Source organism: Pholcus phalangioides, unplaced genomic scaffold (assembly GCF_987345545.1).
Source record: "Pholcus phalangioides strain wild (caught in Gottingen) unplaced genomic scaffold, Ppha-v1.0 ptg000024l_1, whole genome shotgun sequence".
In the NCBI taxonomy this organism is placed as follows: Eukaryota; Metazoa; Arthropoda; class Arachnida; order Araneae; family Pholcidae; genus Pholcus; species Pholcus phalangioides.
This window is the reverse complement of record NW_028301616.1, coordinates 18,330,996-18,357,400: the sequence shown is the minus strand read 5'-3', so window position 1 is coordinate 18,357,400 and position 26,405 is coordinate 18,330,996. Positions and strand designations below refer to the sequence as shown.

Genomic DNA, 26,405 nt, shown 5'->3' with positions numbered 1-26,405 from the left:
TCTTTTCCAGTTTCCTCAAGGTTGCAGTTCTATTGTTCGTATCAGAACAAAATATAAATTGTGCAATGTTAATTAATTAAAAAATCCTCCTAAACGTTTTTCCTAACATATCTAGAAATGTTTCTGAAAGTAAAAACTTGCAACAAAAATCATAAATATTGACAATTATACTTCCACACAAACATATATAATGAGATACCTATAAAAACCAAAAGTTTATGGTTTGGGTTAATAAAAAATTCCCAATTTTCGTGGAAACACCTGGAATGTAACTTCCATGAATACAGAGAGCTAACTGTATATCTTAAAAAACATATTTCTTTTGATAAACCTAGGCTGCCAACTTTTGAAAATGAAAATTAGGGAGAATTTTGTGCAGACCCGAATATTTTATACTATAACCGCTCCCTAATAAATACAAAAGGGATTTTTCTAAATAAAATAGGGATTTTCCACACATAAAAATTGAGGCACAGGGAATAAAATTCCTACTCAAAAATTGAAGTCAAATAAAATAGGGATTTTACACACATGGAAGTTAAACCCTTGGGAATAAAATGCCTACGCAAAAAACAAGTGAAATTGGAGGCCAAAACTTCAAAATGGTGATCTAAAAAAATAAATAAATATTGTGTTCAATCAGAAATGATGTGAACAAACATTTTGTGCGAATGACCCCAAAATCATCGAAAGATGAAGGAAAAAGCGTCAATTTTTGAAGAACACTGACTTTTTGTGACACTTGCTTGATGTTTTTTTGATTTCTCATGGGTGATGATGTCAGTCGTTCTACCGAGTGGCATGGTGGTAAGATACTCGTCTACCATCGTAAAGGTTGTTGCCTGGGTCCCGGGTTCGAACCCAAGGGAGGATATAGATAAGATATTTTCCCTAACGAACTCGAGGCGACCACCGATAGACAGCACCTTCACTTCCAACCCATCTCACTAATGGCAGTAAATTGCAATATAGCGATATGGCCAGAGTTGGTGTTTGGTGAAATAGTAGTCTTTCCACCATGACCGATGTTTATGTCTGTAACACAACTTGTGCAAAAAAGAAAAAGTCTGCCCTTTTCTGGAACGTTTGATGAAAGGAAATTCATCGGGGAATAAGTATCTTTAAAACTGATTAAAGTTTTTTTCTTATCGGTATTCATGTTTTGTTATCGCACGTACGTAACATCAACAAAAGAGGAAGTTTTGACCACATGCGCATTACCATAATTTTCAATTATTATCCAGGACTATTGGCTGCTATAAATAAAGCTATTTCCCTGCACGATAAGGCAAACAACTTTTCTTCTTACCATCAGAGGGTTTGTAAAACTTCCTTAAAAAGGAATTTCAAACTCTTCCTCCATTTAGGATGTGTGACGTCATTTCGAAAGGGGAAAAAAATCTGTATTTTTCAGAAACAAGAAATTTCCACTTTTTTTCCCACAAGAAATTCCTTAGGGATTCTTTTCAGATGAAGTTGGGAATTTTTAGGGACAATTTGAGATTTTTTGTGATCTTCGTAAAAATTCGGGAGATTTAAGAACTTTTTGAGAGGTCGAGAGATGAAACTAAAATTCAGAAGATTCCCGGAAAATTCGAGAGACTTGGCAGCTATGGGTTATTGAAGTGATTGAACAGAAATTCCTGGAGAGTTACAATTTAAAAGATGGGCATCAATTAAAAAAAATGTTTTTTTTAAAATCTCTGTACAAAAGTGATTATGGAAAAATTCATCAATAGTTAAATTTTTTGTTTGCTTTAATGTTAATAGTTCATAGTTTAATTTAACAATTTTCATCGTTAAGTTTATTCTTTTGTTTCAATGAATATAAAATTGTTTCATTTTTGAATGGTAGAAATGGTAGGCGTTTAGGGTGTAAGTTTATTGAACTACTATAACTTTCCAAATGGCTTTACAGTTGACATCCTCAGTATAGGTACAATCCAATCCTGTTTTAACGAATACTGTTATAGCGAAAATCTCATTTTAACAAGTACTTTTCTAATACCCCAGATAATGTTTCATAGGAACAATGCAAAAATCTGGAATTCCTTTTTAACGAAATTTTGTTATAATGAAGTGATTTCTCTGGTCTCTTGACGTTCGTTAGAATAGGATTCGACTGTAATAATGAGTAAAAGAAGATATCCCCCCCAGAAGACTGTGAATTACCATAATCTACATTCCTCTGGGGTGGGGGGCACATTGTCTTTTTGCTTTGAGATGTTCCTGCTATAGTGAGCAAAACATTTGCCATTAAAACAACTTGATCGCAACATAACAACCAATAAAGTTATACTTCAATATATGTTTCATTTGTTACCTCAGTATATTTAACTTTATTGATATAATTAACCCTTAGCTGTCCAGTGGTTTTTGGCACTTTTGTTGATTCTGTTTGTACTTTATAGCACCTTTTCCTCAATGAAGAAGACCCCTGAATGTTAGTCTCTTTGCAGTTTTTGTATAGCTTACGAGTTCTGCTAAGAAGCCGAATTCACGGGGTCTTCCTATTATTGTCAGGGGCAGTTTTAACAATCAGGTACCATTGTTTCATGATGCAGACTTATGTCGAATCAATCTCAACAAGGGACCCCAAACGGTCAATGTTAGATACAACAAGGTTGTAGTTCAGTGTACTGTGAATAAACTGTTAAAAAAAAATTAGACTTCTCTAAATGTTCTGATTAATTAATCTGTAAAATGCATGATCAGATTAATTAATCTGTTTAATTCTCTAATTAATCTGATTTGATATAATGAATAGTTAGCTTTTAAGGGAAGGAATTTTTTATGACTCTTGAGTTCAATGAGCATGTATTTCGATAGATCATATCATTAATGATTCAAAGACAGATTCCATAATAAGAAATACAGTTTTAGGTAGATTTCTAAATGAATGCCATAAATTTTAAATAAGTCAACACTTACTTCCCACTTCAGTTTTTTTGCCAGCTGAGCTGAGCGATGCAAACCCAAATGCTCATTTATTTTGCTTCGCATATAGTTCTTATTATCATTCTGAATCTGTCAAGTAGAAAACAAAAAACAGAATAAATGTCATTGAGATGATGTAGTTATAATATTCAACTACATTTGAATACAATTTTGAATAAAATCAGCTGACGTTTTGTTGTTAGCATATATGAGTACAACGCACACAATGAATGAATGAACGCCAGGATCTCTGCCACCGGACTTATCCCGTTGCCGAGATCCCTTTCAGCCCAGCTTCGTGGCAGAGTCTGGAACAAAGTGAGTGCACCTAACAGTCTGAGTGTGTAGCCAGTGTTGTGTCTGATATTTCAGTGCTGCCATCTATACTTCAAATTATGAGTGAAGTGTAATGATTGAATATTTGTAACGTTGTAGGCCTGTTGCTTTCTGTGGCGAGACTTTTTAACGAGGAGATCGGCTCACATTCGCACCTTGAAGTTGGGAACCACAGAAAACTTCAGTTGGCCACCACTGTGGCACTGGTGGGGTTCGAACCCAGATCCTCGTGATGCGAGTCCGTCACTATGACCACTCGACCACCACAGCGCCGTACAACACAAGCAGTGTGTTATCTATTTTTTTAGGAAAACCCTAACTCCCATGGGTGTAGATATCATTGAAAATTAGAAAAATGACTTCAATTGCAAAAAATAATTAAATGTGAGAAGAAACTTGGTCATCTTTTGGTTAAGGTTAAAAAAAATATATTTCTTTGATGCCATTTTTCATACCTCCCAAAGCTCATTTTCTGGTTCAATCCGATGCATTCCCAATGGATGGTTCACCTTGCTCTGTATGTAGCTCTTGTTGTCATTTGACACCTAAAATTAAAAGTTTAAAAAAATTTAAATATCAGCTTGTGTAACACGTCTTCCGAACGGATAGACTACTGGAAAACATCAAATAACTCCTATATCTATGAGTGCATAATTAAAATGAGGGCAATGACTTAAGATGTTGTGCTTGATGATTTATCATGACCAGTAATCGAAAATTTATAAACCTCACAGAAATGAGTTACTATAAAGATTGAACAACTAAAATTTATTAACAAGGGTGAATGTAAGAAAACTAAAAGAACGTACTATGATGTATTAAATATCACAAGCCACTTACTGTAAATACAAGCTTGCAGCTCTGAAGGAATTACAAAATGTTCTGCACAGGAACATACATTGAGAGTTTTTATATAAGTATTGATGGCGTGAGTAGCGAAACTCTGCCATAGATTGTTTTATAATTGAGTACAAAAATTCCCAGCATTTATGCCCTCTATATTTTAAATATTCCATTAGTATTTCAGATTAATATAATGCCAATAGTAAAGACATTGAAGACAATCAGAATTTGTATTACTTAGGGCATTTCTTACCTCCATGATTTACACATACAGTTCCCATTTTCTGTTGGACATTAATAAGGGTTCAAAATCAGGGATCTTCAAGACATGGTCCCTGGGTCAATTGTGGCCATTGACTTCCTGATAACATGTTTAGTATACCTTAGTGGCTTGTGCGCTTCATTGAGAAGATGCCTGGCTCTTGAACAATTGTTAATATTTAAAGATAAGAATTAAAATTTTAAATTGTGTGGATGATAAATAATGAGAATATAGTTGTATGTCAATTTAAACTCTCAAATAATGTGTCGTTAGGATTTAGTGAGCTCAATCATGGGTACCATTTCAAGGCTCAATCAAGGCTGTTTTTAGAGTAAAATCGAAATTTATTCCAATAAGTCTGTGATTTCAAAAAAATATAACACTTAATTAGAATGTCATTAAACAAAACATTGATTTATTATTATAAAACAATTTATTACCAATTTTCAATCTTTTATAATACTTACTTCCCACTTCGGATATTTTGCAAGCAGAGCTTCTCTATGAGCACCAGTCGGTTCATTCATTTTACTTCGGATGAAATTATGATTGTTATAAGCAACCTGCAAAATACCATTCAAAACAGAAAATACACATAAAAGAAATAAAAACCAAGAACAGATCTTCGGATGAGTGTTCATTCAATCAAAATAAAGGCTCAGAGGTCTCACTTCTAGCTACATAGCATAACTTACAGAATTTTTTTTACACTTGAATGTTCATTTTTATTTTTTGAGAAGTTTTTGGTAACAGTGATTTTATTTAATTTCCATCAAATTGACCTCTTTCAACCGCCAGAATATGATATAATTTGTTACATTATCCAAGATTTTTTTTTCAATTTCATGTTTATTTCCACAAAAAAATGTTTTTTTAAACAAAATTGAACCCAACAACATACTTCCCAAGTTGCTGGTGCTTTGGAGTCTTGCCTGTGCAATCCTTTGGGATGATTGACTTGGCTCTGCATATAATAACTATTGTTGTATGGAACCTATAAAAATTTAAAATTATTTTAATTCATTTGCATTCAAAAAAGTTGACACATTTTTAGAAAATGCTTCAAATTTACAAGAAAAAACTGTTTCAGAATATCCATAAATTAAGCTCATGATTTAGAATGTACCAATGTTCATAAATTACTGAAATATTGCTTGGATAGCAACAACAACTTTAAGTAACCTAGATATAAATACACATCAGCCGATGTTTGATTTTAGCTTCAAAAACATGTTAATCTAATAAATTTCAACATACAAAAAAATTTGCTTCAACTTGAAAAAAAATTAATGGCAAGACTAAAAAAAACATGAACTGGGTTTACAGTGATACCTCACCTAACAAAGATAATTCGTTCTGAAATCACTTTTGAAAACAGAAACATGATTTCCTATAGGTTTCCGTGGGAAACTATTTGATTCGCTCCAGATCCTACCCAAAATTTGATGAAAAGATACATATAAAATACCTAGAAGCACTCTCTATAAAAAAGACAGAAACTGACTAAATGCTGTAATGAACAGCTTTAATTGGATGAATGAGAATTTACAGGAAGATGAGAAATTGAAGATCCCCTTTGATCATTTTTGTCACACCACGGTCATTTTCTGCACACAGGCTACTTTCTGTAGGGTGGACCTACAATTTATTGCCGATTCTGAACAGCAGTCATTTTTTTATACTCATCAAGAGGTTGGTACGCTAACCCCTCAATATGAGACTCCCTGTGGAAGCAATTTTTTTCTGCGGTCGTGTCGCCGTTTCTGTTGTACCTCAGCATCAAGAAAGTTTCTGACAAGGACAAACTGGGTATCGAACTCGAGACACGTCTGAACATCCTTTGTTACTTCAGGCGAGTATCTTATTGACCTGGGCAACAGCAGTCGAAGATCCCTTTTTATTTTACACATAGGTGGGGAGATAGACATGACAGGTTGTGAGGGGGGCACGATAATGAAAGCTAGGGGTGCATGTTGATGATGATGCCAATTCATATATATGCATATATCGGCTGTAATTTATGCTGGGGATCACACACATTCGCCCTCTCCCCCCATATCTTGGCCCATGATTTTGCAACAACATTGATAGAACCCAATTATGGGATGTGGTTTCATTTCTCTGTTTCATGCATGCAGATGGAGATAAGCTCCTACAATTTACACATTGTTCAGTTTGGTGATAAGAAACTTACACTGAAAACATTCAAGTGTATGTTTTCTTTAATGCATTGCATCAGTTTAATCCACCATTTTTCAAAAACGTTCTAAAAGAGAAATGGACATGCATCTGGAAAGAGATTCCTTCAGAACTGCACATAAATTAATTGAGCTCAAGTGAAATCTGTGCATCGGTGATCGAGGCATGATGATTGATGTGAAAATGCAGCTCAAAACGTGGCTGTATTAGGTTATGCATTGTGTTATGTTATACAGGTGTTAGGTTATTGAGATGATTTAGATGTATTGTGTTAGGTTAGAATGCATCTATATCAACGAAAATGCTTGTTAGCCAAAAAATTGGCTGAATAAACTGAAGTATCACTGTACATAGACTTTATAAGCTAAGTGAAAAATTATGTCAAATGCTCAAAAATGAAGAAAAAATCAGGAGAGGGATTTAAAATGTTTTCCTAGCATTTTATAGGTTGCTTCATGACAATCCTAGCCTATCACAGGTCTGCAATATTCTCTTCATTAAAATATACTTAAAATGAAAAACATGAAGTCTATATTTTGTCTCAAACAATATTTTAGTCTTCCCATCAAAAAAATCCCAGCATGGTGGTAATATGAAAATTTTTAGGAGATACTTATAGATAGATATAATTTTTTTTATACAATAGAAATATGTATTGATTGGTTAAGTTTATGCTAAAGTTCGACTCTGCTAATTTTTTATACCTACAGCCAACAGAAATTACAAATAAAAGTTCAATCTGAACATGTTCGAACACATGCTGGGAGTTGGTCTCTGAAGATGGCAAAACACATTAGGACTCATTTTTATTAGGATTTGTCATTTTCAACAGCTATAGGGCCTAAGAATTTGTTGATCGCTTGTTCTTGCCAACCATATTATTAAATAATATGAAAAATACAGTAAGTAGAGCTGTTTGTTTGTACAGAACTAATTGTTCTGTGTATCAACCAATTATCTAAAACAGTAAAAATTATTTTTCTGAAGAAAATTCACTTACCTGCCATTTTTCTTTTTTCGATGATCCAAAATCTTGATGTAAACCCAAAGATTCATTCACTTTGCTTCGCATGAAATTCTTATTGTCATAGCTTATCTATTTAAATACATTCAAATCAAACATATAAACCGATACTGGATATTTTTCAGATTACTCTGAAAGATAATGGTAAGTGAAATCACATATACATTTTTTTTATAGATATATAACCTTATTTCGAGCTGTATGAAACCTATACTTGCAATGATTACCAGCACATCATCACAGTTGAACCCTAATCCACTTTCATATAAAGTCAAGAGTGAAAAGATGTATAAATATGGAGGTCATAACCAGAAACTTTATTTTAAATTAGAGCAAACACCCCCCCCCCCCCCCAAAAAAAATGAAATGTTTCTGTTTAAAAATAATTTGTAATTTTAAAATAACTCAAAATTGTTGAAAAATCATAAAATATAATTTTTTAAGATCTGATTGCTGTATTAAATTTCTTAAAAAAACTTGATCAGGATAACCTTAACTTTTCTTTGAATTTTGAGGATCCTGGCGATATATATATATATATATATATTTAATAAAAGAAAAAGAAAGCATTGGCAAGCATCATATTGAGCTTTCGTGAAGTTCATCAGCAAACACTAGATCCTCCCTCCACTCATTTATACAATATTAGACCTTACAAGTGTATACACAACCATCTTCAAAGTTAACTGGGGGATATTTCTTTTGTTTCAGTTTTGTTATTGACCTAGAATTCTTGTCAAATTACTCTGAAATTTCCCTTCTACCTTTAAAAAAAATAAGGTTTTTTTTTTCTTTTTAACATTCTTGGGTAGCGGATATGCACATCAATGCATCATTATCAAAGAAAAATTATGAAAAAAACTAGAAAAAAATTTAAAAAAGAAAAACCAGGAAAGAAAGGACTAATAGTATGCGCTGAGAGTACTTTCTTAAACATCTGAATAAAGTTCCCAGTGGTAAAGGAATAACTCCAGTAACAAAAGATAAATATGAATAAAAAACTCAAATAGAACATTAGTGAGAAAGATATAGACTTGGTTATGGGGGGGGGGGGATGCAAAGACAAGACACTAAAACACTAGTAGGTACGCAAGGCATGAGCTATGAATAGAGACATGATTTCATTGAATATGTTTTCTTTGGAACAGCATCGGGATCTCAGAGATACAATCGAAGTAATTAAGATTTTCAATGGGATCGATATGATGTATCATGAAATGCTTTTATGCCATCATTCAAATGCTTTTGCTCTGGGACATCAGTCTGGTCAGTTAGTTACAACTCCCAGTTGTTCTGTGTCATAGAGAGTTTTTTTCTAATAGGGTTGTAGATGTATTGAATAGCTTACCTTTTGCTGCCTTGAATTCCCCCTTGATAGACACCATCAAGAGGAAATATAAACTGAGTGGGAATAATCGTGAAGCTACCCATACTTGAAAATGAATGAAAACCATATTTTCATGGCAATGTATTTTATTTTTTTCTGATTTATTGCAACTGGGTTGCTGTGTTAAAAAGGCTGTGACAACTTTATTTTTATGACTTTTTTCAAATATTATTTATTTTATATTGATTTTCCTTTTTTAACTTTTTTTTCCCCTTTTTTTTTCTAGCCACCTTGTGGAGCAATTTGCCTGTTGTACTGATTTTGTATTTGTATATGGACAACTTGAAAAAAATTCAGTTCAAAATTCAACTTAAAAAAACTCAAATAAAAAAAAATGGAAATTCTTTTGCTTAGAGCTCATCACATTAGCAAAATTCTCAGAAAGGGACAATAAATAAATAACTTTGGTATCCACTTTAAAATGGTCACTAGCTTTCAAAATGAATTCTGTTTTTTTTGCATGCCGTCAATCATCCAAAAGTTTTTGTGATCAAAGATATCAACGGAAATTATAATTTATGATTTCAACGACTTCTTTATGGCAACCAAAAAAAAAGTATTTAGGATACAACAGAAATTAGCCTATATTGTTCCCCAAAACTTGGGCTTTGAGTTGAAATGAAAAAAAAAACATTGTATAATTTAAATTCCACACATGATGTATAAATTAACTATTTTAAACATTAAAAAGTATAGAGATGAATGGAGATCTAACCCAAACTACGTATAGGTGAGGATCATATAAAGGAGGTTCCACTATACTTTTAAGCAATATCAAAATTGGAATTGGTTTTTTTCTCATAAAATTTTCCATATGATTGATAATAAATTCTGATATGAAATAAATCAATTAAAAATGCATACATTCCATGTTTCTTCAGGTTCACTACTTTGACGATGCAATCCTTTCGGATCATTCACCATACTCTGAATGTAATGTTTGCAGTTATGCTTGATCTTCAATAAAAAGAAAAAACAAGTGAATAACAGAATTGTAAATAAGTATCTTCACGAAAACTATTAAAAGCATCTGTACAGAGATCTCCCCCCAGAATACAAAACTTAAATCATAAGCAGATAATTACCATACAAAAAAAATTACCAACTCAAGTATGAAAACCTACAAATAAAATAAAAAAACATTATTGTCCCTTCAAATAATGCTTACTAAAAACTATAAATCAACTTACTAATGAACAGTTTCATTTCCATTATATAAATCTGATTTCTCATAAAAAAACCCATATGAATCTTCTTAGCTGAATCAGTCATTTAAAACATACCTCTTTCCATTTGTCGACCTTTTTTAAAAAATGCTTTCAAGTATAAAGCAAGTAAAATGTATAAATTTACACAATATCTGCTTTGAAAAAAAATCCTTCAAAAAACAATGTATAAACTAAATAAAATTTTAGAAGTTTGCTTCGTTATACCTATATAGTCAAACTTGGTTGTAATGATATTGAAGTTTGCAGGAAATTTTGTTGTTGTAACAGAGATATCATTGTGACTGAGGTTGACATTTTCGAAAAATTTTCGATTTTAAAAATATAATCAGATACAATAGAATACTACACATGGGTTTTACATTTCTTAATGATTAGGGTGACCATATTTTAGAAGGAAGAAAAATGGCTAATTGGAATCATGAACAAGGATATTGCCAATTCTTGCAGAAAATGTTTCCAATTATATGCAAAATTTCCTATCATTGCTAAACAGTAGGAAATGAAGTGTTATAGCAAAACTGTGGTGAATTAAATTGTATTCAAGAAAAAAAAAGCTGAACAACGTACATATGTGTGATGGATAGACTTATGCATTACATAAAAAGTTTATGAGTTTTGCAAATACCCTTTGACTCTGAATTTTGCTAACTTTTTTTTAAATAAGCTTCATAAAGAAACAGGAAAAACAGGACATTTTTATAGAATAAAGCAGGAAGAATTAATGAAAAATACGGGAATGTCCCTTTTATAGTACATATAATGATCAAGTCTGAGTGTCAAACACGTAATAAATCTGTTTTTTATCATTATGTATCAGTAAGATTCTCAAAATTTGATCAGCTTTGAATCTAGAAATTTCTCGGGAAAATGCTGAAGAAATGAAAGCAAAAACAATGAAAACTGTGTCCTTTTATCCGAGTTCGTTGAATTTTCATTGACGTTATAAACAAGGTTCATTAACTTTATTCTTTATAAAAATCAGCCGGAACAGACAATTATTGAGGTTACAGCCAAGGTGTCATTATAACAGAGTTTGACCGTATTTTTACACTTGGATTAAACTTACTAAATGTGTCACAATAAAATTAATGAAAATCTTTTGCAATTAGTCACAGTAAGCATGGTAATCAAAGCAATATTTTTGTATAAATACATTATGTAGGGCCTCAACAAACATCCTGAAGTGGGGCCTCTAGGCTGAAATCTTTGGCGGGCTCCCAAGAGACTTTTCAGTGTCCCCTTTATAGTGAATTTATAGCATGAAAAAACAAAAAAATGATGGTAACTGTCTCGGGCCCCTGGGCTGGGGCCATAACACTATGCGACTTGAATACTTGTAAGAAAAATATTTAGAGATATTACTGGAATACACTAAGTTGACTCCTACAATAATTTAATATAAAATGTCTCATAAACAAAAAGGATGTTGTTTACTAACTTTCCATTTCGACTTAGATCGTTTTTGTTTCATCTGTGTGTGATCCAATGGTTTCTATAAAAAAAATAGCAGAAATATTAAACAAAAATAAATTTGAAAAGAAGAGTTCAACTTGTATATAATGTGAGACCAAAAAATCACTCAAACTAATGTAAGCAAATGTAAATTAGGGTATCTGAATATGTGAAAAATAAAGGCAAGGAATTTTTTTTGGGACAAAGCATTTGTTTTTCATTTTTCAGCAGTCTCTTTTGAGGATGGGGGTCTGCATATTTTATTTGGTCAGTGATTGCTCGAGTTATTTTAATCCCATCTAAATGGTATAATTTGCCCAACTCTTTAATATATGCAGTTAATTTTGCCCGTAAGTTTATCACGCTGAGATGTTTTCCCCTCTTCTCCCTTTTTATTAGTTGAAATTTAAGAGGTCTCATACCTTTTAACATGGTAAAAACTATGTTAAAAGGTATGAAAAATATCATTAAAAATACTATTTAAAGGAGAATAGAGAGAGGTGGGAGATGAAACAATTTTTTTTTTACTGTCACAATGGAAAAGAGTGTCCTATATATTTTGGGAATCTCCTCATGCAATCCATCATTTAGACAAGTAATGGGAAAGCTTTTTTAGAAGTGGGCAGAAACAAGAAAAAATTTTTGTGTGCCAATATAATTTTTCTATTCATTTCATCCCCCCCCCCCATATGCCAGAAACATGAATGTGCAAATTCTTGGGGAAAAAAGAACTAGAAAAATGACATTTGAATGTTTGCTTTACCCATGAAACTCTGTGGAGGTTGTTTCCTAAAATGTTTAGTAACGTGTTTCAATAGGGATACACATTCATGTTTCTTGCAAAACTTAAGACAGCAAAATAATAGATCTAACCAGCTGATTAAAAAAAATGAAAATTTGCACATTCATGTTTTTGGCATAAGAGGGATGTTCTAAAATATTTCAATGGAATTATTTTAAAATCAGCGGCAGGCTGGATAGAAGCTCTAAGCTGAGTATAGTTTGCCTATCACTGATAAAGACTGATTTTCCCAAAATGTTTATTGCATCGCCTTTCCCCAACTCAACCCATAGGATCCTGTAATAAACCAGTAGCTTCTACTGGCTTCCATGGAGAAGCGACATTGCCCACTTTGGTACACACTGGTTTAGACTGTTCCTTCATCTCAAACCAGAACCAGTGCAAAAAATTCTTTTGGATTTTGTAGAAGAACTGTAGAAGGATTTTGTTTGCAGAACAACAACTTCACACTGCTCTAGCAGCACCTCAAACATTAGCACTTTTGACTTGGTGAGAACACACAATATTCATCTTATAGATAGTTTTTCCATAAACAATTGTTCATACAAAATATTATGAATGTCAAATGCCCGTACCATTTTACATACCTTCATTAATTTGTGTATTAAATTTTTTTTTTGGAGTATTTATTTTGTAGGTTGTCCAGAAAGTTCTATGCTATTTATGCTCATACGACCCATTCATAAGTTCCAAAATAATCTGATAGCACTTAAGACACACAAACTTCAAAACTATGTAAAATTATCTCATTCAGTGGTACCTAACCAGGGAAGGGAGAAAGAGGTGCGAGAAAAATATTTTATAATATATTGGTATTAGATGGGATGTTGAAAATATTGACTGAATATCACCAGATGTGCAAGAATGGGAGGTCCATTTGAGGTTTATGCAACCCAGTAAAAAGGTTAGATGACACTCTATTATCATTCAATTGTATAAAAGCTACAGAATTACTTCAGATTTATCAGACTTCCCATATGATGAGCCTGTGATTCCGGATACTGGTGCTTCGGAAGATTTCGAAGTAGACTCATAATCCTGAAATTTTCATAATATTTCGTTATTTAATTGAAATAAATTTTGAATTCAAAAGTATTATTTCTTCAAGAAATTATACAATTGAACTTGGTTAATGTAAAGTCCAAAGTAACTGGAAAAAAGTTTGAATAATCTGAAATTCGAATTATCCAATTCATCTATCCTGGATCAGTAAAATGACTACAAATTGCAAAGCAATCATTATTATTCGCATATGATAATAATTATCAATTATTAAAATTCTATCATTAGTTACAAAACTATTTCTTCAATTTTAATAATTTATATTTATATACACTGTTCTGGAATCAACATCACTGCAAGATTTCTTGACCATATTCAAAGCCTAATTTGTGAGATCAGTTCATGATCATCCGTTACGAAACTGTTTTCCAAATTTTTGCTTATTATCCTTATGTGCTATCAAAGAAATATACTTTCATTAACATATAGTAATTTGTACTTATAATATAATAATAATAATGTGATCATCACATATTCCCAAGAGATCTTTACGGGAAATTTGTAAGTGTGTTAGTTGATATCCATGCCGAACCAGGATTTGAATCCAGAGATGTGCACAATCAGAAGCTAGCTCCCTAACTACTGGACCGCCAGGCGGTTTTCCGATACTTTCCATACTTTAAATGATGACAAAAATATTTAGATTAAGTGTGGCACACATTCTCGATGCACTTCCCTTCCAACTTTAAACTATCAAAAAAAATTTGAATAGAGCAAGAAATTTTAACATTCATTTTGATAGAAACCCCAAGGAGGAGTTCATAAAAGTTTGAATTAGCCAAATTTAGAATTAACCAAGTTCTACTGTATTAGAAAAAATTAAAGTAAAAAAAAAAAATACATGTAAACCAATAATCTTTTTCTGATTTACCATATTTCCATGACAGATTCAATAAAACATGAAAAATAAAACAAAACAAAATAGTTTTTAAAAAAACTGCAATACAATTAGAATAGATATAACTAACCATAATTTCCTGTGAATAATCCACAGATTATTTTAAGAAAATTGTGCAGAAAAAAAACAAATGTTTTTGTGTAAATTATAAACTGCTGCATATCATCTGCAGCATCAACTCCTGAGAGGTTGGAATAAAAATAAAAATTTTCAAAATTTAAATCTACAAAAATAATTCTTTCATAGATAGCAGATGGTATTAGATACGAGTTGGAGAAAAGACATTCTATGTAAAAAATCTACCTGACCAACAAACCTGCTCATTTCTTGAGATTTCATAATTGGTGAATCAATTTAGACACATGGCAAACAAGGACTTGCCGGGCTGTTTGGCCATGATCTTTCCTGATGGCCATGATTTATTTCTGACATTTTACCCGCAGCTCTAGCAGACAGCTTCAAAAGTGAAAGTTGTGAGTGGACTGTTAGAAATAAATAGAAGACCATGATCAAACAGCCCGGTCCTTGTTTTGCATTAGACATCAGCAGTAAAAGCCTATACCAGTAAAATGTATACACAGCTGCAGATTATAAGAAAACATTTTCTCTTAAAGTAGCAAAATTTGAATGTGTTGATTACATGCAGAAAATTATGGTACACTTGCATGTCCACTGTTTTAGGAAATATCAATTTTAAAACCCTAAATGTGGATTCAGAAAAATATGTCAAACCATGTCCTGCGACAAGAGCTTTCATTTCAGGCAGACGAGGGTATATTATATAGGAACATATGGGGAAAAACATTGATAAATATACATGATGAGTGCCAGTCATTAATAAATATATCCAAAATTTAAAATTGGAATTGCATGCTCAAGACCATTAATTACTCCTGAAACTTACCATTGTTTTGAGGTATGCTGTGTTTTGGATTCCATCATCAGGGCCTTCAACCTGGAAGGATATCGGAGAAATAATGATCACAAAATGAAACTTTATCAAGCCCTCTTCCTCAAGAATCACCTGCATATCTTCTATAAGAAATGCAATTTTTAATCTCTGACTGAAGAAGTTTTATTAAATTATATACAGTTGACCTGCTTATAACAACAATGGATATTATGAATTTTCATATACAACAAAATTTTTGTACCGTGAATTTCCTATTGCATCTGTTATTTTGATTGCTTATAACGAACACCGATTTCAAAAAAGTACGCTTATAACAAATTTTCAGCTGGTTTTGAAATATGAATTATCACAAATTTCTTTAGCTTATCTAAATCTTCTTATCTGTAAATTTACCTTTCACAATGAACCTTCAAAACCCCTTTCGTGCACCATCTTTAGCTAGATTGGAACACAGGTTGTGGTGGAGTTAACATGTAAGAGTTAATTTTTAGAATGTCAGTGCAAAACACTAACCACTATTGATGAAGATTGTTTGTTCCGGTTCGAAGAGCGTCGTCTGTTTGAGTTAGTTCTCAACACTAGTGGTTGGCATCATCAGGAGAATTTATAAAACTGGATCAAAAGTCTCTCTCTTGATCCAGTGATCCACATTTGATCCAGTTTTATAAATTTTCCTGATGATGCCAACCACTAATGTTGGGGAAGCGTTGAGAACTTAAACAGACGACGGTCTTTGAACCCGAACAAACAATTTTCATCAAATGATGGCTGCGAAAACCTTATCAACTATTTACTAACCACTATTGCTTCGGAAATCAAAGCTATAGACAGCTGGCTGAGCCATGATAGCAAAAAATTGTAACAAAATGAGGCATCGAAAAAATTTGAGATTCAACATAGTTCAATATCAACGATTTGGAACAAAGAAAAATCGAAGAGAACGTTCTTGGATGGTTCAAGAAGAGGTTCAGAAAAGAGCTCATATTGATGTGGAAGCACTTTTTCTTGAATGGTTCAAAAAAAGGCAGGTGAAAATGTGTAACAGTGACCCGGCCCTTGCTAAAATAAAAGACATAAAATTTTACATGATTATTAGACAAAAATTATTTTAGTACAAAACATTTACACAATGATATCAATTGAGAAAAAAGACGAAAAGCAACTGACAGATATTTCTGCTGAATTATGTAAGAGACTTAAATTTTAATCCCTTTTTTCTATAAATACATTAGTTTTATCTTTATTTATTTTAAGAATGCTTACAATATTGAAAAATGCCAATCGTGTATGTAAATCACGATTCATTTCATTTGAACGCATTATTTTCAAATTGGTATATATTGATAGTAGTTCGTGTATAACAAATAGTTTTGCTGATTTTTCTGACTTTGTTATATGGGGAGGGGTTCCAACTGTAAATTATTTTTTTCGCGGTCAATAATGAAATTATCAAGTTACCCATACCAGGGTTTCAGCTACGGTCGCATTTTGCGAAAAATGCGAAAGAAAATCTTAGAATGCATACAGAACAAATAGACATCCAACCATCAATCATTACATTAGCATTGTAACATTTTGCTAAAGCTTTTCTCCCAATTTTCGCTTTTTTGCGAAAGGAATTTTTTATCTAGCTTATACCCTGACCCATACTGAATGATAAAATGCATCATAAGAGATAAGATAAGACACATCACAGAGCCATAATATGTAAGTATCATAAAACATGTTACAAATGCAGACTACAAAAGCTAATTTCTTAACCCACTTAAGAGGCATTGGCGAGATCCTTCTCCAGAAGCCTCTTATTTTAGCAATTACAAGACCAGATATTTTGAAAAGTTAATTTCTCAATGGATCACTTTTTCCTATGACCCTTAGTTTCACCTACTGAAACTATTTGATTAAAAATATACAGCATTCTGAGGGAGGGGTGGGGCTTTAGTGATTTCTGCTGTGCCACTTGAATGGTTAAGAATGAAAACCCAAATATAACACAAAAAAATTAATAAGTTAGGTAAAATCTCATAACAAAAAAAAACAAGTCATTAATTAATCAGTTCTCTTGCTTACAAGCTGAAATATATTTATTATAGAAACAAAATGAATGGACAAAAAAATTATAATAAAATATCAGAGAAATAAAAACTTTTTCATTCCATTAGGAAAACATTTCATCCCTCCCCTACATCACTTGAATTAAAACATAAACGCCATGAAAATAGAAAATTAATGTGTGTTAAGTCAATGTGAATGGACAAGCATCTAACGATCCACAGCACACACACAATGTAGTAGCATGACACAAAAAGGTAAAGATGAACGACAAGACATGTGCACCTGACATGACGTTCAACTGTCAACTATGTACAACATGAAGAAAAAACACATGAATGACTATTTTTTTTCTTCCTCTAGGATGAAAGTCTATGCCACAGCACTATTTATGGTATTAAATCGTTACACCTTTTGAAAACAAGACAATAATGAAGAGACTCAGAGATAAGAGTGTGCATATGTCACTCTTCCCGTCAACACATGCTCAAGGGCAATAAAGCCCTCTCCCCAATGGCAAACAGAGAGTCGTGCCCCCCCCCCCCCCGTTGTCTAGTGCATTAATGACATTCACCCAACCCTTAATCTTACCAGAATTTTTTTACAAAGCACATTTTTTTTTTATTCAGGTTGGTAAAACCTTTCACATTAAGCAATCTTCCATTAAAAAGATTCAGCATATAGTTTAGCATTATATCATCATAGAGAATGGGACCACAAATTCTTTTTACACTAACTGAAGTTTTGTGTTAAGCGGGTTCATGTGTTAATCCGACTGTATTATTATTTCGCACTGTTTTTTTTTTTCAAAAAAAATTCTTGGCTATTAGGAAATAGGGCTGGTTCTTAATTTTTTTTTACAATTTTTCGGAGTCCTGGCATACGTACAAAACAAATGCAAGATGTGCCAAAAATTATATCCACAGAATTTTTCTCATAACTTAAAGATACTATTACAAATTATCGGTTTGAAAAATGAAATCATACTTACAATTTTAGCCAGAATGTTATGTTCAAGGATAATTCCAGAGCCACCGCTAGTAGCCACATCAATATTTTTATCGGTCTGAAACGATTTCTGATAAAAGCAACTTGAAAACTTCATTAAGAGATTATTAAAGCATCCATTTTTTCCCTCACATTCATGTAATTCACTGTACTGCATATTTTTCACAACGAAGAAACAAGGTGATTTTTTTTTAAAAATCGTTCACCAAGAAAAATCCATGTAATCATAGTTTGTCATTGTTAGCGATGTTGACATAGATGGGTATATTCAGCATTTATCACATGGACAATACAACTGTTCGTGTGCCTGCCACAGCATGTGAGAAAATCTTGCAAAATATCCCGTCGGAGAAACCATTTACACTCGTGTACTGCATGTCGGAGGCGATAGCAGAGATCTCTCAGTGTATGACATCTTTCAGCTCAGACCAAGTGGGTGGACTTCAGACCTTCTCTGAGATCAATGATGTCATACGCCCCGAGATCTCGGCTATCAACTACAACATAATGTACATGTAGTGCATAATGCACAGTCATATATAAAGATCTTTTTTTCACATGATGGCGCACACATCAAACATGTGTTGTTTTTCTCAAGTGAAAACTAATGCTTGCTACATAATCTGGATGCATTTCATGCATTTTGTTAACATGGCACTACCTACAATTTCAATTTTTTTTCCTTGTGTCAAAAAAAAAAAACCAGACTCTTTGACAAGTCTATGGGTGCAACCACACCTTCATACGTCAAATTGTTGTCTTTTAATTATTTTTTTTAATTCCACCCAAATCTATGAAACAGCCTGTAGCTAATGTATCTCCCAATTAGCGGAAAAAATTTCAATCCCATCAGTCATCATGGCCTCTAGACAGGGATCTTTCTCCAGTCCCAAGCCAAAATTTTCATGAGCACCCTTCTATAGTGAATTCATAGCAAGAAGAAACAAAAATGGTAAGAAGTCTCAAACCCCCTAGACTAAGAGCCCTGTCAGCCCCTCCCCCCATGACGCCATGGTGTCTTTTATTGAGAGGTTCTACTGTATATATTTGATCATTTTTATCACACCAACGTTATTTTCTGCACATGAGGGGAGATTAAGCCGGGACCTACAATTTACTGCAGATTCGAAGGGCAGCCTTTTTCCCATACTTACAGCGTGTTTGGTGCACTTGTCGTCGTTGCCCCCCCCCCCCACCCCGCCCTGGTGTAAGACTCCCTACGATAGCAATCTTTTTCTGTGGTCATGTCACCGTTTCTATTGTATTCCCACAACAGGAGAGTTATTGAAAAGGATGAACCGAAATTGAACTCCCTGCCACTGTATACATGATTGCTAACTTGGAATTCAAGAATGGCACAAAATTTTCTGATTCCATGGGAGTGCATCTTGCTAAATGAGTCACTAAATCGCAAAAAAATCAAAAGAACATCATTTGGCCAATTTTAGTAGTTCTTGAGAAGAAAATCTAGCTAAAAAATCTAGCTGGCATCTGAATTGTCTTTTGTCAACCCCTCGCCTCTACTGGAGGGTTGAAGAATACATCATGATATGAAAACTCGTAAATGCATGGTCCAACAACAAGTTATATGGGAAACACAAATCCTGCAACACTAATTTATGAAGCAGAATATCCCTTGAGCTCCCGTTCGAGACGATTCAACAGTCAATAAAGAAACATATAGAAGAACAAAAGCTACAAAATTCAGTTGATGCTTGTTTTATAAGAACTTTCATTTTGTAGAAAACAGATTGTCATTATATCGAAAGTAAAACATATGCGGTAATTGTCTGGACTGGACAAATCCCAGACACCAGGTCGCCATAGCGACTAGAAGATTGCTATTGGCTTAGACTACAAAATCTTTTTATTTCATAATAATATGTCTTTCAACATGGGGAGGGGTCATCAAGTCCCGGAAGAGTTTAAAAAAAACTCCCAGGACTGCTTTTCTCGGGGAAAACATACTTTGCTCCTACGAAAAATTTGATTGGCACCTAAATTTTTTTTTTTGGTTTGTCCACACACACAGACCTGGTAATCATATGAATATATTTGGGACTTATCAAATTGCTTATTGTAGTAGACCAGTTGCTATAATGCAGGGATTGACAAATTGAAAAAATATCTAGGCGTTAGCGAAATTTCCTTGGAGCAAAACATGATTCCCCCCCCCCCCCATGGAAAAAATCTTAAATAATGTTTTTTGAATTTTTGGGAAGTTAATATGCGGCCATATATTAATATCGGGAACTTAATATTGAAAGACACACTGAAATGAAATTGCATAATTTTGAGTTACCCTCAGACAAAATTCGGCAATAAATCACATATAGGAAATTTAACCGCCAATACCAATTTTTTAGTCGACTTGGGGCCTAGTTCAGCTCCGCTAATAATGCATGGTTGTTACAACGAACGTAAACTGCATTGCACACAAAGATGAAAAAGACAGGAAGAAGTATATTTAAAATTGTAAAACTAAATACATGCATACACTTCAGTTTGAGAAACCTCAAGTAAAAAAAAAAAGCTGGTCTTAGAGAAATTGCCAAATCAAAATTGTTAGGTACGGAAAAATAATTCCATTTGATCTTCCATACATATACAAGTATATATATACTTTTCCCATTTGTTCCGTGAATGGGCTTTTTTCCCCTAGTGTGTCTAAGGAAACTTTAGCAGCAGCTTCAAAACTGTTTTTTTTTTTTAAATAGTGTTGCCTAAAAAATGCTGATAAATTTCATCGAAAGCATGTCAATGATACTGTAAACACTAAAAATGAGTAAAAAAAACCATATAGATTAATTAAGATACTGGTTGTATATCATTCATCAGCTGGATGCCATCACTTACCTGCGTTAGCCGATTCATCTGCAGGAATACATGGAAAAAAAATTAAATCCATTAATAATGAATTAAATCAGAAAGATATACATATAGGGTAATCATAAAAATAACTTTGCTGATGTAATGAGCCCCTAGTAGTCACAAAAATCAATTAATTTCAATGAAATTCGAGATATAGGTGTTTCAAATTAGGCACTTCAGAATGAAAAGCGAAACAAAAGCCTAGCTCTCACGATCAAAGCAAGAAAATTTTCTAAAAATTTGAATGGCAACACTCACTTTATGTTATTGCAAAGTCATCAGTGCAGTGAAAAACCATGAATGGCATTGATTGGCCACAACGCAATAAGAGTCGAGATTTAAAACTTATTACAATACTTTTTACAGAATTTAACAGAATTGAAACTTATTATTTATTTAATCTTATAAATTATGACAAAATTTTAATTTCCCCATAAGTCTTGATCCCTTAATATGTCAATCCGCAACCTCAGCCCATGGAGAACCAGTTCTTTGAATTTTTCATAGATCACTCAGAAACTTTGTCACAGATTTCCTTGTTGCTTCCACATGTTTCTTTGTCTGCATCTGGTGCCCGTGTTTATGTTACAGGTACCGTTCCAGCGATATTTATGATTTTTTGCTGCACTGGTCACTTTGCAATGCATAAAAATTAGTGTTGAAATTTGAATTTTTCAAAATTTTGTTGCTCTGACCATAACCACAAAAGCTAGGTTTTTGTTTCTCTACTTATTCTCGAGCGCATACTCTGTAACACCTACATCTTGAATTTTATTCACATTCATTGGTTTTTTCAGCCGCTAAAGGGTTCATATATTGGCGAAGTTATTTTATGACCACACCCTGAACATCGATTCAATATGCGCACTTGAAAATCCATATTTTTGCTATTATTAGCAACAATCATGATGACTGAGCAAACCCGTCTTCTGTGGACACTGGTGGGACCAAAATAATGTTTTGTAAAAGAAGCATGGCTGTTAATCAAAGGTTTAAAAAACATAATTAATTTGAATATCATACAGAGAAATTATTATTTGGCCGTAAAAGAGAGGGTACATCTCATCTAAGAGGTGTCCATTAAGAGGGATTTTACTGTACTGTAAGTATCAAGAAACTAAACACTATATCCTAGTAGTATATCCAAGTGGTTCCAAATCTCATATGCCCCTCCCCCATGGCTCTGGAATATTCTGAAGAGGGCATCCATCCGATTCCAGCATTGTCACATGGGGCACGGGGTAGGGAAGGTAATAAAATGTCTTTGTTGGACACAAACCACAAAAAGGTTCAGACAACGACATCCGGTGTGGAAAGATGTCAGACTTCTTCGGAAATTTCAAAGAAACATGCATGGTGAAGAGAAAAATTAAGGGAATTTCCAATATGACTGGAAACTTCAGGGACTAGATTGAGTATTTAGCAACACAGTACAGAAAATGCTTTGTTATGAGATGGGAAGCGAGGTGTGTTTAGTTTTCAAAGGTACAAAAACAACTTTGCTGTCTTCTAAAATGGGGATCCCCTAGTGCATGCCGGGCTTACATTTGCACCCGAGAATAAATGTCAAAATAATATTTCATTTGAAAAAAACATGCAAAAAATTTGGACGATAGTGCACGTTACTAAGCTAAAAAATTGCAAGTGTGCCCCTAGGTACTTAAAGGTTGGGGAGCTGTCTGGGCTGGAGATTCAATTATCTAGAAGTCTTAGCATAGGGACTCTATATCCTGCAGCAGAGCCCCCTAGGGTAAGTTCTTTGGCAGGCCTAATCTTAGTGAATTTATGGTACGAAAAAACATAAGAATCGTCCCGGGCTAGAGCTCTTTTAACTAGACCTTTGTGGGGTGCCATGGGTCTTGGACAGAATTTTGAAGTATTTGCTTTGTTAATATTAAGAACATTTAAGTCAAAATATAAGTATTTTTATCCCATTTTGCTGCCGTACCCTGGGCAACTTTCAGCCCCCCCCCCCTCAATGTTTTACCCGTCGAAGCATCCGATACATTTAATTACAACTGAAGCTACCACGCCACCCAACACCCTTATTTTTCATACTGATCTTTCAAGTCTCACATTCTTCACATATTCTGAAGCAAGAAGCCCTCGATAAGAGAATGTAATTTCTTCAGATTGTTCGGGGCCTTGTGAAAATGAGAATTTGTTTACATTTCCGAAAGTAGACATTTCTCCCCAAGTAGACGGGGGGGGGAGGGATATCTCCGCCCATGTATGTGTGTACAGTTACGTCACCGACATTTTGAACTAGAAACTGTCCCAGATTTTATTTATAAAAATATTTATTTTGACAAGCATAACATTAATATATTACACTTACCTTTCTTTTAATTTTCGGTGTAGAATTTAGACGGGGGGAACTAGCAGTGGTGGTCCATCTGGCTCTTCGTACTACGGGGCTCTGAGGCCTACGTGAAGAATTACATTCCTAAATCTGTTCAAATTCCCTCTCTGTTTACATGTCGTTGCTACGGAAGGAAAGTGTTGTGATGATGATTGTAACGGAATCAAAGTTTTCCCGATTTCCATGACCATACGTCCCTTTCTTTATTTCTACGCGTTGCGTAAATCCCCAACGCAAAGCGGCTAGAGATTTATCTTTAATACAGCTTTGCCCCAACGTGTCAGACACTGAGGTAAATATACTATAAGTATAATATTACTTATAGCTCAAGGGTGTCAGACACAAGTTCACAGACAAAATGTTCGAGAGTCCAGATTCTGCACCCTGATTGAAAGAAACGAAGGTTGCCGGAGCGCTGTGTCAGACCACCTTCAAGTAAAGCTCACGACTTTATCCCAACAATTCCTATAACTACAAGCTATAGATGGCGTTGCATATTCTCGGGCATGACCGACTTAGAGCAGCACCTCCTAGAGATAGAGAACCTCCTTAGAGCTCCCCACCCACTGAGCTATAAGTAAAGTTTACTTATAGCTCAGTGCCCCCACCTTATATGTATGTGAATATATGGAATAGAGTGACCAGACATCCCGTATTTCCCGGGACAGTCCCGGTATTTTCTGTTTTTTGGGGCCGTCCCGACTTTTTAGCAAAAGTGTCCCGGTTTTTCCCTTATTTTACACGGAGCCTACTTGAATATTTATTCTTTATTGAAGTCAAAGATTGAAATTATTTTTCAACTCATAAATTATGTTATGATAATTACAACTATAAATGAGAATATTAATCTCCCACATTTATCTTGGTGAACGTTTTTATTGTGGAATTCATTTTAATCCACTGCAATTTACTGCTTCATTTCCCGCCATTGTGATTTTTTCGTAACTTCAGCAATATTTGGCATCTTTGTTCGGTTTTGGCGATAATTGGCGATGTCCCGTATTTCGCTCAGGGAAATATGCTCAGCCTATATATGAAGCAAGGCGTCTTAAGTTGATTCAATGTGTTTGTTCACGTGACACAATGTCTAACACGCTCACTGAGCTGTTGACATCAGCTACAGTGTGTTCCGAAAATACCTGAGCTGGACTATTGGTCCATTCAAGTGACCTGCGACATGTTAACAGATCACTCAACTGACCTGCGACATACAGGTGTTTCAAAAAGAATTGCCCGATTTGAAATGCGTATATTACGAAAAATATTCAACATAGACAATTAAGATTAATTTTATATTGCATGGCTAATCAAAGTTTTTTTACAAACCAAATTAAAGGTGCTCAATATGTCCACCTTGGGATGCACGGCATATGTATATTACGGTAGTGAAATTCGTCCCAAACTTTTGCGAAAATGTTTGCATCCACTGCTTCCACGGCTGCTGTTATGCGTATCTTCCGCAGTTCGACTAATATAAGGGAGGCACATAAACGTAGTCTTTCATAAACGAAGGAAGAGCGTTAGCGCTATCTGTCGGCGACTGCATGAAACTCGAGATTTCCCTATTTCTACCTATACATTATTCGATCAAAACGGATTAAAAGCTGAATAGTTATGATTTTTTTTTTAAATCGGATGATTCTTTTTGAAACACCCTGTATTTCCATATCACTCAAGTGACCTGCGACGTACATGTATGTCACAGTCGGCCACCCCGTATTCGCGGGGGGTTACGCTCCGGGGGTGGCCGCGAATAACCGAAACCAATTGTACATCTCGTTTATTGACAAAGCCGCTTGTAAATTAAGCGTACTCACTCAATGTTAAAGAAAGGCCGCGGAATTGATGGCAGCGCCATCTGAAGTTTGATGGGTCAAACTTGCCGATTGATCACGTGGCTCCCACGCTTCCAAAGCTGCATTAAGAGTAAGCGTAAACAGTCCTATCGTTAAACTGGTAGCCAAACGGCATCAGCGCCCTCTCTGTTTAGATGGGTACCTGCTGGCCTGTGATTGGCTGCTAGCATCGGGTAGGAAAGTCATTTCCCATAATGCATTTCCCCATCACGGCACCATTTTGTTTACTTACTCATGTGAAGACTCTCGGTTAGGTTGGCTAGCTATTGCTCGTGGTTATTTTGGCAAATTGTTCATCTTTAAAATTATAAAAACGGGCCTTCTGAGGGCCAACTAAAATTATATTTATTGAATAAGTCCGCGTGCATTTGATGGGTGTAAAATGAACACGAAGACGGGTGTTCACAAGTATAGATTTAGCTGTTGAAGTGTCGATAACATTGTTATTGTTACTGAGTGATTTATATTTTTATGCACAAGTACGTCTCCTATAAAGAAGTAAAAAATGTCCGCTTTAGTGGAAATTAAGATTTTTAGGTTCCGTAGCAATAGACTGAAAAATTAAATCAATGTTGAAATCGGAATAACGCGATCAAAGGAAGGGGGAAGAGAAGCGTGGGAGCCACGTGATCAATCGGCAAGTTTGACCCATCAAACTTCAGATGGCGCTGCCATCAATTCCGCGGCCTTTCTTTAACATTGAGTGGGTACGCTTAACTTACAAGCGGCTTTGCACGCTTCTCTTCCCCCCTTCCCTTGATCGCGTTATTTCGATTTCAACTTTGATTTATTTTTCAGTCTATTGCTACGGAACCTAAAAATCTTAATTCCCACTAAAGCGGACATTTTTTACTTCTTTATAGGAGACGTACTTGTGCCTAAAAGTATAAATCAACTCAGTAACAATAACAA

At 34.2% G+C, this 26,405-nt stretch overlaps 1 protein-coding gene across 3 annotated transcripts in view; it reads right to left on the bottom strand.

Moving 5' to 3' along the window:
- LOC149068890 (uncharacterized) overlaps positions 1-23,859 on the bottom strand; it is an 83,588-nt gene extending 59,729 nt beyond the window's left edge. The window contains exons 1-12 of one of the 3 annotated variants that reach the window (XM_089250892.1): positions 23,614-23,754; positions 21,261-21,278; positions 18,388-18,474; positions 15,336-15,386; positions 13,426-13,509; positions 11,656-11,709; positions 9,853-9,945; positions 7,578-7,673; positions 5,280-5,372; positions 4,846-4,941; positions 3,729-3,818; positions 2,932-3,027 (exon numbers count right to left, since the gene is read on the bottom strand). In XM_089250892.1, the coding sequence (XP_089107018.1) occupies positions 2,932-3,027; positions 3,729-3,818; positions 4,846-4,941; positions 5,280-5,372; positions 7,578-7,673; positions 9,853-9,945; positions 11,656-11,709; positions 13,426-13,509; positions 15,336-15,386; positions 18,388-18,474; positions 21,261-21,278 (858 nt within the window). In that variant the 5' untranslated portion in view covers positions 23,614-23,754. Of the gene's footprint in view, positions 1-2,931; positions 3,028-3,728; positions 3,819-4,845; positions 4,942-5,279; positions 5,373-7,577; positions 7,674-9,852; positions 9,946-11,655; positions 11,710-13,425; positions 13,510-15,335; positions 15,387-18,387; positions 18,475-21,260; positions 21,279-23,613 lie in introns of all 3 variants that reach the window. The other 2 variants (XM_089250893.1, XM_089250894.1) reach the window with 2 other exon arrangements.
- Between the last annotated feature and the right edge of the window lie 2,546 nt (positions 23,860-26,405).